This window comes from Musca autumnalis, unplaced genomic scaffold (assembly GCF_047663935.1).
Source record: "Musca autumnalis isolate F117 unplaced genomic scaffold, ASM4766393v1 scaffold_2, whole genome shotgun sequence".
Lineage (NCBI taxonomy): Eukaryota > Metazoa > Arthropoda > Insecta > Diptera > Muscidae > Musca > Musca autumnalis.
In genome coordinates this window covers 39964291-39980628 of record NW_027411755.1, presented here as the reverse complement: position 1 = coordinate 39980628, position 16338 = coordinate 39964291, and the positions used below count along the sequence as shown (strand labels likewise).

General features: G+C 34.0%; 1 protein-coding gene across 4 annotated transcripts in view; it reads right to left on the bottom strand.

The window, feature by feature from the left end:
* Window positions 1–15524, bottom strand: part of LOC141393950 (uncharacterized) — a 54740-nt gene extending 39216 nt beyond the window's left edge. For 3 of the 4 annotated variants that reach the window (XR_012410217.1, XM_073967599.1, XM_073967597.1), the window contains exon 1: window positions 14219–15494. Coding sequence is in view for 3 of the 4 variants with exons in the window: in XM_073967599.1 (XP_073823700.1) it covers window positions 14219–14698 (480 nt within the window). In the remaining variant the exon portion in view is untranslated. Of the gene's footprint in view, window positions 1–14218 lie in introns of all 4 variants that reach the window. The other variant, XM_073967600.1, reaches the window with a different exon arrangement.
* Window positions 15525–16338: the final 814 nt, after the last annotated feature.

Below are 16338 nucleotides of genomic sequence, written 5' to 3'. Positions count from 1 at the left end.
CTGCGAAATATCCGACGAGATAAATTAACCAATGTTTGTCCGTCCGACCATTATACATTGTAATCAAATTCCAGGCTGCAATTATGGACCGATTGTATGGAGGTCGGGTTCACACCATTATAAACACCTATTATTATTATTACCATTACGATCGCAAAATATTCACCCCCTTGCGATCGTAATGGATTAAAAACATAATTATTATCCGATATTGTAGCTGTTCTGTAGGTCGCAATATTAGTCCGATAGCCTTGAATACATTTTCGTAAAGTAAGAGTAAAGGCATGACAGAGAAATTCAAAGTTGTTGCATCATTGCAAATTACGTGGAGCCTTAGAGCAGGGCGGCTCATTTCTTCACGTTAGCGTAAATTGAGAGTAAGCATCAGTCGTTGTTTGGCCTGCAACGGAGAAACACATCTTCAATGTGAGCACCCCTACCTTAGAGTATTAATTGTCCAATATACTGTAGCATGGGGTCGCTTCGCCACCTTTTTGTTCAAAATAATCTCTAAGCCACAACTTTGAAGTTTTTCCGCGCATTTTCTGCTATTCGAAGAATATACATCGTAGACATTTTTTTGATGAATGCGAGAAATCGTTACATTTCGTTTCTCAATTCTTATTTCTAATATTACGCCTTTGGATATAAAGCAATATCTCAGCTTAATAAATTTGTCATTTGAAGTGATAAGGTGGCGGAATCCACAAAGTAATTTCTTACAGTAAATTTATTTGTTCCATAAAGTAATCCGCGGAATGCTAATCCCCCAGGGGTTGTAGTGTAGGGTATCACATGGTTGGCCCCGTCCGACTATAGTCTTAGCTTACTTCTTTTTTTTTTTGTCCAAGTTTATGTTTTCTTCTGGGTTTAAAATACTAACGCCATATTAGCAACAGCTTTGCCCGCTAAAATTTCTTCGAATTGTGTTTAGCAACAACTACAACATGTAGCAACCCATTTCACAGAAATATTGTTAGCGAAGCTAATGCTATTCGATATTGTTGTAATAAAACAGCATCAACAGTAGTTTTTGCGATTCTCTAACTCATTTTTTGACTTAACGACAAATGTCAGTAAAATTAAAAAGCAAACTTATGAATGAAAAGTTCAAGTAAAAAGTGACAAAACTGTTACTATCGGTAGAACTTTACGACTACTTTCTTTTGGTCGCTAACTTACCGAAAAAATATCGTTAATTACCGAATTTATAAGCATTTTAATTTTACCGATTTTCGCCGGTAACTCAAAAAGTGCAAATCACCGTAAAGACACAAATGGGACAAAAATCTTGTCAAACAGAAGAAGATGGAAATTTCTCCAGCAATATTCAAACCAAACTAACAAGAGATGAGACATTAAATCCGAATTTCTTGAAAAATATCCTGTAACTTGGCCACAGAACATTTATTACCAGGAGTAACAGGAGGCGTAAAAGATGGTTAACAACTTGAAAATTGTGAACGAAAAAGCAAGTAGTCGAGTTCATCACCAAGTAGTCATCTGTACCCAGATGACTCCAAAACCACATTATGTCAGTCCCAAGAACTAACTTAAATATGAACAAAATGTAAGCGTTTGTCATGGAAGACATACAACGAATGGACAAATATCCTTCTTTGTAAAAACAAAATTGCATTTGGAAGAGGAAAAATTTGATGATATCGAATCCATTCCACTGCCGATATGTCTGATGAGATTGTACTAAAGGCGAAACTTGTTAAATAGTGGTGGTTGTGTGGGTTCCTTTTTCCTTTTTCACTTGCAAAAATCATTTATTAAGTCATTAAGCTCGACTCCAACGAGAAATAAATTAATATTAAAAATTATCTTCGCTTTAATATGCAAAATGTTCAAATAAAGTAAAAGACATTTGTTTTTATTTCAAACATTTATAATATAGGAAGAAAGAAGTTTTTTTCGCAATGGACTCCATGTTTGCTCTAAGGCAAGAAATTTTTGCGAACAGAATGACTTTTAATTTAATGCATAATACGGGCACATAGCTTTAACCATTCCAGTGATATGGGTCGAAGCCCTAGTGGCACGTGCTAACATATACCAATTGTGCAGGGACGTAACCAGGATTTCATTTCGGGGGGGGGCCCACCTGACCAAAATTTTGAAAGTTCATGTTAGCGAAAATGTCTTATTTATCAAAGATATAAACCTTATTTTAGACTTATTTTACTGATGAAATAATTTTCATTACTATTTTTAAATACAAATGGCGTAAGACCTCTTGGAAAATTTTATCTTGTTTTTAGAACTTTTTTGACAATATGTCACAGTTAATATATGGTCAAAACAATGAATATATTAATAATCCCATATATTTTTGGGCGTATCATTTATCAAATAATTCACAACTACAGTGAATGTTATGAAATTCAGTTATATCACTTCGGTAAGACCAAAAGAAAGCGAATACAATCGGAAAACCTTAGAAATATCATAACATTGAATTTTCAAATATCTTGTTATAATTTTCAAAAATATGCAAAAATCCGATGTCTACTTATCACAAAGAATTTCTGAAGGCCGAGAACTAATGATAGTTAGTCTATCCATAAAAGAAATTCTAGCACCTAATCGCGGCTATGTAAATGACAAATTCTGTCGCCAAATCGTGCATCTGTTAATAGACAGCCTTTAGCCAAAATGTGCCTCATCGAAATAATGGTTTTAGGGCCAAAGTGTGTTTGGAAGAAATCTGTTTCAGAAAACTGGGAGTCGTCTTAGCTATGTCCGTTCGTCTGGGTAGCTGCCAGGAGAGCACGATAATTCATTCTCAAACAGATCAACCGATTCTGTCCAAAATTTGGCATTCGTTATATTTTGTCCAAATTTTGATCAACTTCGAAGATGTGTCATATCGATCTACTCTTTCGGGAAGCTTCCGCAGAGTATTTCAAAAATTTTCAGCGAAGTGCAGTTTAAGACATCTCTGGATAAGCTATGTAAGCTTAATTTAATTTAGTTATAAGTAGACAGCGGAATTTTATGCAACCCCTATTTTTGGTCCGATTCATGTCAAATTTTGGGACTGGGCATATTTTTGGCTTCTGATTATATTGCAATCGAAACATATGACATATGCAAAATGCATACATTTTTGCATATGCAAAATTTATGCATTTTACATATTTTTTTATGCAACAAATATTTCAATAATAGGTACAAAAATGTTTGTGTGTACAATTTTTATACCCTCCACCATAGTATGGAGGGTATATTAAGTTTGTCATTCCGTTTGTAACACATCGAACTAATCATTTGCGACCCCATAAAGTATATATATTCTTGATCAGGATAAGATTCTAAAACGATCTAGCCATGTCCGTCTGCCCGTCTGTCTGTCCGTCTGTTGTAATCACTCTAGCGTCCGCAATAATTGAGATAGAGTGCTGAAATTTTGCACCCGAGAATCTTTTTTCCATAGGCAGGTCAAGTTCGAAGATGGGCTATATCGGTCCACCCTTTGGTATAGCCCCCATATAACGGTACCTCCGGATTTGAGGTATTTTGACGTTCTTCGCCACACTTGCATACCGAATTAGCTATAATTTGGCACTTAGGGTTCCTAGTGATCAACAAACTTATATCCCAAAGGATATGGGCATAGGTCCATGTTTTGGTATAGTCCCCATATAACGGTACCTCCCGATTTTCGGTATTTTGAGAATTTTAGCCACAATTTGTAACCGAACTATCTGCAATTTGACATTTGAGGTTCTCAGTGATCATGAAACAGCTCCACCAAACATCGTGAACATAGGTCCATGTTTTGGTATAGCCCCCATATAACGGAACCTCCCGATTTTCGGTATTTTGAGCATTTTAACTACAAATTTTAACCGAACTAGCTGTAATTTGTCATTTGAGGTTCTCAGTGGTCAGAAAACATCTCCAACGAAACAACGTCAACATAGGTCCATGTTTTGGTATAGCCCCCATATAACGGTATCTCCCGATTTTCGGCACGGAATATTCCTCTTGGGGAAGAAAGGTCTTGGTGAGTATATTATGAACCCCGAAGGACAGATCCGCCGTGACTCGAACTTCCGCGTTATGGCGTGATGAAGTTTTTGCAAGAGACCCTGTAAGCCATCAGGAATTAGCGTTATATCTTTGTTCACTGTTGCTTAAGTGCTCTACAAAAATAACAAACAAAGATATAATGCTAATTCATGATGGCTTACAGGGTCTCTTGCAAAAACTTCATCACGCCATAACGCTGAAGTTCGACTCACGGCGCATCTGTCCTTCGGGGTTTTTAATATGCACACACTCTGCCCCAACATTTGTGTTCACAGAGTAATTTAAGCAATAGTGGGAGGCAGTAGGAGTCTATCATTTGTCGAAAAGTTGTTCCACCTAAAATTGTGAAAGGACCCTAATTATTCCATTTTAATTAAGACTATTTTATGGTGGAGGGTATAAAAAGTTCGGCCCGGCCGAACTTAACGACTTTTTACTTGTTCTGTTTAAAATTCTCTTCAGACAAGTCAATAAAATAGAGAAATGTATAACCACAGCCACAACCTTCAAAATGCCGAAAATTGGGAGGTATCGTTCTATGGGGGCTATATGAAGGCCTGAACATAAACCGGCCAATTTGTAGGTGTTAATTTTTTTACCCACAACGAAGACAAAATGCCAAATTTCAGTCATTTCGGTTGGATATTGAGGCCATAACCTTCAAAATACCGAAAATCGGGAGGTACCAATCTATGGGGCTATATGAAGACGTGGACCTATACCGATAATTTCGGAGGGATATTGAGGGCACAACCTTCAAAATACCAGAAATCCGAAGGTACCAATCTATGGGGGCTATATGAAGACGTGGACCTATGCGGACAGATTTCAGTTGTAAAGTTGCATACCCCTAACGAAGACTTAATACCAAATTTCAGCCATTTCGGTGGGATATTTAGACCACAAATCCTTGAATATATTTTTGCATATGCTTTTGCATATGCTCATTTTATACAGATATGTACAAATATGTCAAAATATGCACGATATGCAAAAAATGCAAAAATTTCTGGGCCTAATTCGAGTTTCTGTCTAATCAAATTTACTCTGCGACCATCCTAACCATATATGCATTTGCATAGGATTCCGCTGTCTACTTATAACTTAAAATATGAAATAAATAAATTAATAAATAAAAAGAACTCTCTGGAAACCCTTTGCTGTTTTGCAACAAGTGTTTTCGGGCCCCTATTACTACAGTACAAGTTTTTCAGAGGCAAGTCTATACTTTCAGAGAAAATGGCCCGAAAGCTGTAAAGATCATGTGTAGTGGCTAGTGCGCACGACAACTTTCGAACCGGATACTGTGTTGGTCCAAACTTTGTTTCTCGCAATATTTCAGCGAGCCTCAAATTTCAAGAATTTTAACTAAAGTGGTATCCGCGAATTTTCTTGAACAGAGCAACAGATTTGGTCCAAACTTTGGATTTAGTAATATTTTTTTCCAAATTTAGTTTTTGCCCGAAAATGGGCCATACTGGGGTAGCTCCCTCATAAACCTTCAAAATAGTTGTTTAAGTGCAGTATAAGGTATATTTGAGGATATTTAAAAAATTTACTGAAGGTATTCCATGTGTTTAGAGCGGTATTATGTTTTTCGTGTGCAAGTCCATGACATAAGGATCCAAAAGGTGAAAATTATACTGTGGCGAACTGAAATGACTGGTGGGCGCAATATCTTTTAAAAGGAATGACTCTCAAAATAAGATCTACTCCCAAAATGAACTATGTCGGTACGGTCCATTTCTCCATACCTCCTCCGCAACATTGGTGATCAATGATACAAATCCATATTTTGTTTGCAAGTTCATACGTCCGAAAATGCCTACACAATTCTGAAAATCTCCTAATACATGTGTGGCCCCTATTCGATCTATCCATAGATGAAAATTTCAGTTCACACAGACTCAGGGTATATTCCTGTCCGCAAAGCCGACTGATTCTTGTTCAGATTTTGACGAAGAAGAGAATCTGTTTCCGATCAGTTTTTTTTTTTTTATTTCGTTTGTCGTCACAAAGTCCTTTGTCAAAGCAGAAAAAAGGGACATTTCTACAAATGTGCATCCATAACTCCCAAAATACAATCAAAGAGTAACACTATGGAACACTGAAAATGCAAACAACTTCTAGTATGAATTTTTTGAAAATACATATTTAGACTACAAAAACCCTAGTAGGGTTTTGTCCTGTCAGATCCAGTTCGGATTTTAAGGCCTCATCTAAACCGGGCTAAATCTACACGTTTTTGCATTTATCAGGCCTTTATCTCAGAAACGAATAGGAATTTGGCCTTGCTGTCTTTAGCAATATTGTAGCCCTGTACTAGTAGAACTTATCTTCTGAAAAACATAAGAAAAACTCCATCTACGGCATCAAAATCTATAAAATATAGAAAATTTTACATAACTGCTGAAATTCTGGTCAGTATTGGGAGTTGAACCAAGTAACCTTTTGCAAAAATCATCCAAATAAAGTTCTCAACAACTCTTTAGAACATTCTGAAAATGCTTACTTCATGTTGTTTCAGCTGTATTTTGCATCATATCTTTTACAACACGTATTTCAAACACAGTTCACACCAACAGTTTATTCTCCCATTTCGGATTTCACTACATTATTGATATTTTTATTAAATCGTCGTTGAAAAATGTACTGAAAACAACAGCATAGAGGCATTTTACAACAATGACATGTTCTGAAGAGTTGTGTATTACATTCCAGAGAATATATTTTCAAAAGAAAATATTCCGAAAAAATTAACGGTTGTGGAGATACGGTGCGAAAGGTATAAAAATTGTGGAATTTTTGCATATATTTTGAAGTTTGAGGCAATAAATGCAGTTTTTCGAGTTCATTATTTCTCCAAATATTTTATTCTTGTCCTTATCTACAAATTTGCTTCAGAGGTCAGAAGAAGTTTCGCATTGGTTTCAGAGATATAGCGCCGAATTTCTTTAAAAACTCAATATTTAACCGTGTTTAGATGGGGCCATAAAATCCGAGCTCGATCTCGCACAACAAAACCCAACTAAGGTTTCTTGTCGTTTGGGTCTGTACTTTCAAAAAATCATCAGTTCGAATTGTTTGCACAAGATCACATTAAAAATGTTGCACAGTGTAATCGACAGAAAAAAATCCCTGAAGTTGAAATTCAATGTAATTTCGAAATATTGGAAATAATATGCCATAAATAAAATATAAATATTGACCTCAAGCTCATTAATCTTGGTTTTATTAACATTCGAAAGGTAGTACAAAACATAAAAGTACGACAGAAAAATCCTTTTTTGTACAATAGACATTTACTAATTTGTAACAAGGGACCAGTTTATAATAATCTCAACGAACGAGACTGCGGTGGAACAGAAGTTTTAGCATAACAAATGGTTGGTATAGTTCTTTTTTTTTGCAAATTTGAAACATAATAAAGAATAAGGACCACAAGTATGTTTTTTCTAGATATTGTTTACAAGCCAGTAAACATCTTGTTCTGAACTTAACAACACTTAGAGTCAGCCTAAAATTACTATTAAACGCTTAAACAACACCTTAAAACATACCAACAACTATGCAGAAAATTGCTCAAAAAACCTAAGTTCTTCATTATTTCATACTTTCAATAAGTAAACCAATGTAGTTGACCCAAATACTTTACATATTTCTTTAAAAATCTAAAACATTTTAAAATTTGACTCAAAAATTAAAAAAATGTGTAGCATAAGGTAATATCCTATGGGAACGAAAATCATTTCGGGGGGGGCCCGGGCCCCCCGGCCCCCCCCCCTGGCTACGTCGGTGCAATTGTGCTCAAACGTTGACAATCTTAAAATCTAACAACACTAAACACTTTAGTGGGTGCCGCATAAAAAATCTGACATCGATTTTTCCCCTTTGAGTTAAAACTAGCCTAATGCAGCAAATGTAGACAAAGAAAATGTTGAATTTAGTTTAATAATAAAAAATGGTATTACAATATACATACGAGTATAACTAGGGTGACCAATGTTTTCAGATGAAAATAGAGTACATATACAGATTGATGAAAAGTTAAAAGCTAAAAAAGAAGACGGGTATTTTGTAATACTTTAACAAAATATTCAACTAACTTAAAAGCTTTTGTTCATAAAAACTTATCTTCCAAAGTTTTAAAATCGGAACAACTAGTGATTTTTTAAACCAAGACTATGTTTTGTTTAATTTCTGCCTAGGGTTCTCCATTTATTAGTGATATAATTTGCATCAAAGGAAGGTCAAGAGTTGGTTTTCAAGTTTCGTGTTCGTAATTTGTCGGAATATTCCCCAAAAATTTTAAACTTAGACCAAATTTAAATTTGGATATTTTCCCATAATGGTAAATTTCCCCGCCAAATACCATCCAATTATTTTTCAAAATTATTGGCATTTTTCTTGACCAAACCTCTTACTTCGTGCAAAAATTTGTCACTATTAAAATAAACTGTAATCACGGTTACACGACACACAATTAAAACTGTAACTACATATGTTATCTGACCACGTACATTATCATAATTGGCATCAATGGAAAGGTCAAGAGTTCCTCTTCTAAATATAACTTAAAGTGGTAGAATATAAGACTGCAATCATTACACTAAAAATTTCACCAATTTTCACACAAAAGTTTTGGTCTATTTCACCCGCTAAATATTATGTGATCATCGTGTTAATTTGCAAGCTTCTTCTTAACATCATTTCTTCTTCTTACTTAAAATTTTGCGTCAATCAGATCATCATTGCGACCTACACTGTCTTTACAAAATCGGATAATTTTTTTTTTTTGTTTCACTTCACTCCCTAAATATTTCACGATTACTACCAAAAAATAATCGTTTCTATTCTGGTGGGAATCCGACCTCCATACAAAATTTTGTGACGATCGGTCCATAATTGAGGTCTGGAGTTTGATTACAATTGTTAATGCACAGACGGACACGCGTCTCAAAATTGCTTTATCTAGTCTATATATGAATTTTGCTATACCAAAAGGGATGCCCACGACGAATATTTTTCGGTGTAACATACATTTTCGGGAAAACAAAGTTATTATAACCTTTCTTCATTGAGGTGTAGGGAATAAAAAGAGGACAAATAGAGTACGTTAAAAAAATAGAGGACGGACACCTAAAATAGAGTACTGTACTCTATAATAGAGTACGGTTGGTCACCGTAAGTATAACCATATATTGTGATAAGGGGTCTCAATAACACAATAATCTGCTAAAAATAAAACGACGTTAAACGGCCAAAAATTTGAAGAAAAGGATTTGTTGAAGATTTTTGATGATTTTTCCAACTTTGATTGACAATTTTACGACTTTTATGACGATTTCCACCAAAATCTGTTTACATATTTTGCATATTTTTTGCCTATGAAAAATATAGGAACACTTTTCGATTAAAAAGTGGTAAAACTTGAAAATTTGTGCACGTAAAGGAACAAAGCTATTATGTGCTTCCTTTTTCATACTATTGGCAAATAACAATTAGCAGAACAATTTATTTTTGTTTCCACACTATTTCTAATATGTTAATTAAATAATTACAAGGTAAATCACGTAAGTCTAGAGAAACAATATTTCATACAAATGTCATCCGAGTTGTACCTGCAATGGGAGTGCTAAACTAGAGACGTGCTCCCAAACTTTTAAACACATGTTTATTAATTTAGAAATATGCAAACCAGACACAAAACTCGGAAGAATATAGAATAACATCGTATGGTCGAAGGGGCCAATCACTAAGTATTTACCACTGCATCTATGAAAAATTAACATAGGAAATAAGTAGTTGTGTTGTAACGTAATAGTGGTTTGTTATTTATTTTAATATATGTATGTAATATTTTTAATCTCAGTAAATATATTTTATCCATTAAATCGACATCGACCAGACGACATGCCAAGCAAATTGATATCAGTCGACAGTCTTTACAGCGAATTTTGGTACAAGATTTGAAGATGTTTCCGTACAAAGTCCAGACGGTGCATCAGCTGTTAGCTGCTGACCGCCAATCGCGTCTAACATACGCTCAAGCCATCCTTAATCACCACCAAGAGGAAGATGATTTTTCATCAAAAATAATCATGAGTGATGAAGCGCACTTCCATCTTAACGGGTACGTAAATAAGCAAAATTTACGCTTCTGGTACACTGAAAATCCGCGTGTAACCTATGAAGAGCCATTACACCCGCTCAAAGTCACTATATGGTGAACCTATCGCCGGAAGTTTTGGCCAAATTGATGGAAAATGCCATAAAAAGGGCTCAAATGACAATAAACTGTGGCGGCGGCCATTTATCAGGCATCATATTCCCGACTTGATGTAAAAAAAATTAAAAGCCCAAATAAAAATAATCCACAAGAAGAATCAAAGTTTTTAATTTTTTTAAATTACAGGCAAAAAAACATAGGAAGTTTACTTTTGCGCCACCTTGTATATCCGCATTGGAAATAAAATTCCATAAATTGAGATATCTGAGCGTCTTTTTCTATATCTCAAGTATTTGGTCACTTTCGGTAACGCAATCGGAATCAATATAAAGTCAAGAAAGTCTTAATTATTATAGGCCACTTTTGCCGAAATGCGTCCAACAAAATCTGGGGTGTCCTCATTACAATTCAAGTAAGAAATGGTACAACAACCTACTTTACATCATTGTAATTTTTTTCTCTTCCATTTACAGGCCTTGCTTACCGAAGCGGATATATTCCCATATGAACTTCACGTTCGATTTTTGCTTTTGGAAGGCCACACATCAAAGCTTTGATATTCGTCATTAGAGATAAAATCCCACAGATGGAAAATTGGGTTGGATTAGCGATATCTTTGTTGTTTGTCCACCTACTCTAACATACTTTACATTGTTGTAACGGTGAAGTTTTCTTCTTTCATTATCAGACTTTGCTTTTCGAATACTCTTAACAGAAGCGGAGATTTTCGCATAGGAATAAAACCTAGATTTGTTCTCCTCAGATGTTTTTTGCCGATTCCGAACCTTGAATATGATCTTAGTACCACCAAAATCAATAGGCCTCTTCACCTCCATGTTGATGGGGGTCAACCCCCAAAATTTCGTGATGAACAGATCAAATTTGCAACCTGTAGCGTGATAAATAAAAATGAAAAATGGGATGTATTATCGACTACTGCGATATCTTCGGTGTTTTACCACTTGCGCTAACCTACTTTGCATCATTGTAAAGGTGGGATTTTGGCTTTCATAGTCAGGCTTTGCTTTTGGAAAGTCCCCAAGCAAAGCTGTGATATTCGTCATTACAATTAAAATACCAAAAAATAAAATTTTGGGTTGGTTTAGCAACTATTGTTGTTGTTGTTTACCACCTACACCACCCTTTTGACGCCTGAGTATTACCTGACCAGTACCAAAATCAATAGGCTTCTCCCCCTCCGGCACCAACATCAACCCAGAAAATGTCGTGACGATCCGATCAAAATTGAAACCCGTAGCGTGATTACAAAGTTTAAATATACGGACGGACGGACACACATTGTCAGATCGACTCAGTTCAGCGAGACATGAATTTTGGTGTATATAAGTATGTATATAGGTCTACGACCATTATTTCGATGTGTTACAAACTTTTTGGACATAACCAACTAATAATACCCTTCCGCTAAAAAAACACGATCCAGTCCCATTATGCAAAAAAAAAATCTTGAAATTCATCAAAAATATTCCTAATAATCAATTGAAACACCCTAATAATATATACGGTCTTGAGAGCGTAAACTTTGAGAAAATGTTCTTAACAACGCATGATCCTCGATCCTCGACCCAGAAAATTATATAAAAAATATTCAAAAAAAAGTGAGAGAGGGCTATAGTCGGACGGGGCCGACCATATTCTGCATAATTGTGCAAAATTTATGGTTACACTACACACAATCAAAACTATGGGATCACTGTATATATGGGCCGTAGCTCTGTTATCTGACCACGTACATCAACATTCAACTTCGAAATATAACTCAAGTGGCCGAAATATGTCTTCCAGAAAAAAACATATAACCATTATATTAAAAATTTTAACAATTTTCACACAAAAGTTCTGGTCGTACACCCAAACCTTGCATAAAATTTCGCGCCGCTCAGGCTACTATGGCGACCTACTGAGCCGCTACAAAATTAGATAAAAATTTTGTTTTTGGTTCATTTCACCCACTAAAAATTTCATGAGCATTGCCGAGAAGATTGGTCCATAATTGCGGCCTGCAGTTTGATTATAATTTATAAATGGACGGACGAATGGACACACATATGAAAATCCCTTTATCTAGTCGAAAAAAAGTATTACAAATTTTTTTAAAAAATCCAATATCGTGAAAAGTCGTCAGAAAATATTAAAAAATTCACCATCATGAAAAGTCTTAAAAAAACGTTAAAAAAGTCCACGATCACGAAAAGTCTTCCCATAATTAAATAAAAATCCACGTACACGAAATTATCTAAAAAATATTTTAAAAGAATCCACGGTTTTCACAAATAATATTTAAGAAAATACACCATCATGAAATAAATTTAGAAAAAGATATTTAAAAATCATCATGAAATGTCTTCAAACATATCTAAAAAAAAAAATTAGGATCATGAAAAGTCTTCAAAAATATTAAAAAAAAATTTACGACCATAACAAGTCTTCAAAAGTTTTTCAAAAAATCCACGATCATGAAAAGTCTCCAAGAATATTTCAAAAATACACGATCTCGAAACGTCTTCAAAAAATATTATAAAAACTCACGATAAAAATAGTAAAAAAATCCGTAAAAATCCACATATGAGAAAAATCTTCAAAGAGTATTTAAAAAAATCATGTTCATTAAAGAAAGTCTTCAAAAAATATTAACAAAATCCACGATCATGAAAATTGTTCAAAAATATTTTAAAAAATCATCAATAATGACAATTCGTCAAAACTATTTTTAAAAAATTCACGATCATGGAAAGTCCTCAAAAAATATAAATAAAACTTCACGTTCATGAGAACAAATATTTAAAAAAAAATAAGAAGTCCACAAAAAATATTAAAAAATAAATTAATTAAAATAATCGAAGGTCATGAAAAGTCTTAAAAAATATAAAAAAATAAAATCTTAAAAAAAAGAAATCCACGATCATAAAAAATATTTTTAAAAATCCACGATCATGAAGAGTTTTCACAAATAATTTTAAAAAATCCACTATCATGAAAAGTCTTCAAAGATATTTAAAAAATCCATGAATATTAAAAGTCCTCAAAAAATATTTAAAAAATCCACGATTATTAAAAGTATTAAAAGAATCACCATCCAAAGTCTTCGAAAAATATTTTAAAAATAATCCAGACCATTAAAATTCTTAAAAAAATATGAAATGAAATTCATGAAAAGTATTCAAAAAATATTTTAAAATATCCATGGCCATGAAAAGACTTCAAAAATATTAAAAAAATATATATTTTTAAGAAATCCACGGCAATGAAAAATCTTCAAAAAATATTTCTAAAAAAAATCGATCATTAAAAGTCTTCATAAAAATATTTTTAAAAAATTCACGGCCTTGAAAATTTTTCAAAAACTATTTTTAAAATCCACGGCCAAGAAAAGTCTTCAAAAATTTTTTTTTTAAATCCACGATCAAGAAAATCTTTCAAAAGTATTTTTTAAAAAATCCACGATCATGAAAAGTCTTTAATAAATATTAAAAAAAAAAAATCCATGAACATGAAGAGTCTTTAAAAATATTTTTGAAAATTCCACGATCATGAAAATTTTTCAAAAATACTTATTTAAAAAAAATCTGCCTCCATACTGTCCGTACGGTTGTCAGATTTTAAGAAGATACTTTGGAAATGTTGGCCTAAAATTTCAATCCATTCAAGTCTTTCTAGAACTTCAAAAAGCACATGTTTTCATTGCTCCCAAAAATATTGGCATATCTACGAACGTTTTCACGATCATCCAACTCCCTCTTTGCGAGAGAAAATGAAGTCAATAAAATATCTCCCTCCACAAAAAAAAAAAACACTGTAAAAACAAAACAAGCCCAACAAATTGTTATTTATCTTTTCTTCTTTCTCTTGTTATTGTTGTTCTTTTTGCATTTCATTCATTCTCAATTGTTTTCTGTTTGCGTGTGTTGTTTTTGTAATTCCACTTACCTGTTGTTGTACAGGTGATGTTGACGCATCCAATTGAGCGGCATGCAGCTGTTGTATTGTGCCACTCTCCAGCTGAGTTGGAGTTCGTGGACCTGCAGCGGGACCCGATGCAGCAACCACATTGGCTGAATTTCTCTTGACATTTGTTGGTGGTGGTAGGGGTGATGGTGTTAACCTGTTTGCTGTCGACGCAGCGTCAACGACTGTGGCTGCAGCACTGCTTGCATTCATGGGCAACTCGTTATCGTGGTGTGTGTTTTGGTTGCTGTTGTTGTTGTTGTTGGTACCTAAAATACCTTCATTGACGTCGTCATCAAATTTAACCCAATTTTCTTTATTCACATTTTTTGTTGCCCCAGTTGGTGGGGAAATATTTTCATTGCTGGCAAATGGAGATGATGCCGCTGTTGGCTCAGACGACAGATCAACATCCTGTAAAGGATGTTGAGTAACGGTATGATTTAAATCACTGGAGGACATGATCACAATACAAGAAAGAGCCGAGAGGGAGGGTTAATATTGGTATTGTGATTGTTAGTGGAAGGTGTGAAATCCGTTGTGATGTGTTGTTTTATGTTTTTTTTTTAATTATTATAAAAAATATATTTTTTGGGCACTTTAGGGGATTTTTGTTACGACATTTATTATAAATTTTCCAAAATATTCTGTACATCAACACATTTTTTCAATAATTTTTGAAATTACATAATTTATATTTTTTTTAATTTATTTTTTAACACTTATTTATTTCTCTATTTTTTTAATATTTTCTATTTTCTTCCACAAATTCTTGCGCCCCGTTTCTCCTTCTTCCACAGTTTGGTATTCCGTCTCGTTTCGAAAATTTAGCCGTATTTTGTTTTTTGTCTACATTAAGTGTCGAATAGCAACTGAATTTTAAAGTCACACCCAGCTTTAGAGGCAGCTTGAATTTTTATATTTTATTTTTTGTTTTGTTGTTTTTCGTCGGACCTTTCGTTTGTTGTTGTTTTGTTTTTTTCGTTTAGCAGCAGTTACCTAACTCAAGCTTTGTGGCCTAAACCCATACACTCTCATTGTTGGTTGGGTCTTGACTTTGTGTGTCTGTTGTTTGTCTCAATTGAATTGGTTTTAACTGCTGCTGTGTTTTTTGTTTTGTGGGTTCTCTCTCCCCACGCTGTCTATTCACGACTGTTAATCGTTCGTCTTGAAGGTGAGTAAACCGTTAAACATTTATTTTTGTTTTTACCTGTGTCTAGCTCAATTTGTTGTTCTCTTCTCTGCTCTTTCTTAATCTGTAGACGTTTATCATACAATTCGATACTTTGCATACGTTTCTTACAACCGAATAAAAGTTAAATTGAAAACGGTGTTTATAGTAGGGTTGCCAATATACTACCGTAATTCGTATTAATAAGGGAATTTTTGTATTATGTCCGTAGGAGTTCGAATTTTCGATATATGAATATTTATGTATGTACATACATATGTACATATGTGCATTAAAGAGACCTATTTTATTGTTGTTTTGTTTTTTTTTTTTTTTGTATATTGCCAAAGATTCATTTCCACAAAAATTCTCTAACGGCCGCAGTAATGGCCCAATGGATGAAAAAACTTTAACAGTTTATTCTTGTGGCTAAAAAAAATTGTTAAAATCGGATCGGATTTTGATATATGTACATAGTTATATAGGGCCCAAAACACCCAAAATTAGCCAAATTTGCATATTTGAGGCATATCAAAATGCGATCCGATTTCCAAAACTGTTTTTAGGATTCGTTTTTTAGCCACAACAAAGTTTATTCATCGATTATACTATAATTGTGGCCTTTAGAGAATTTTCCTTAAAAGGCATCTTTGGTCCACGCCTTCATATTGCCCTCATAGAACTGTACCTCCCGATTTTCAGTATTTTGAAGGTTGTGGCCTCAATAAATAAATGGCTGAAATTTGATATTTAGTCTTCGTTTGGGGAAAAAAACTATCCACCTGAAATTTTTCGATATACATCCACGTCTACATATAGCCACCATAGAACGGTAACTCCCTATTTTCGGTATTAAAAACCTCAATATCACATCGAAAAGGCTGAAATTTAGTATTTAGTCTTCGTTCGGTGTACAAAACTTTCCACCTGA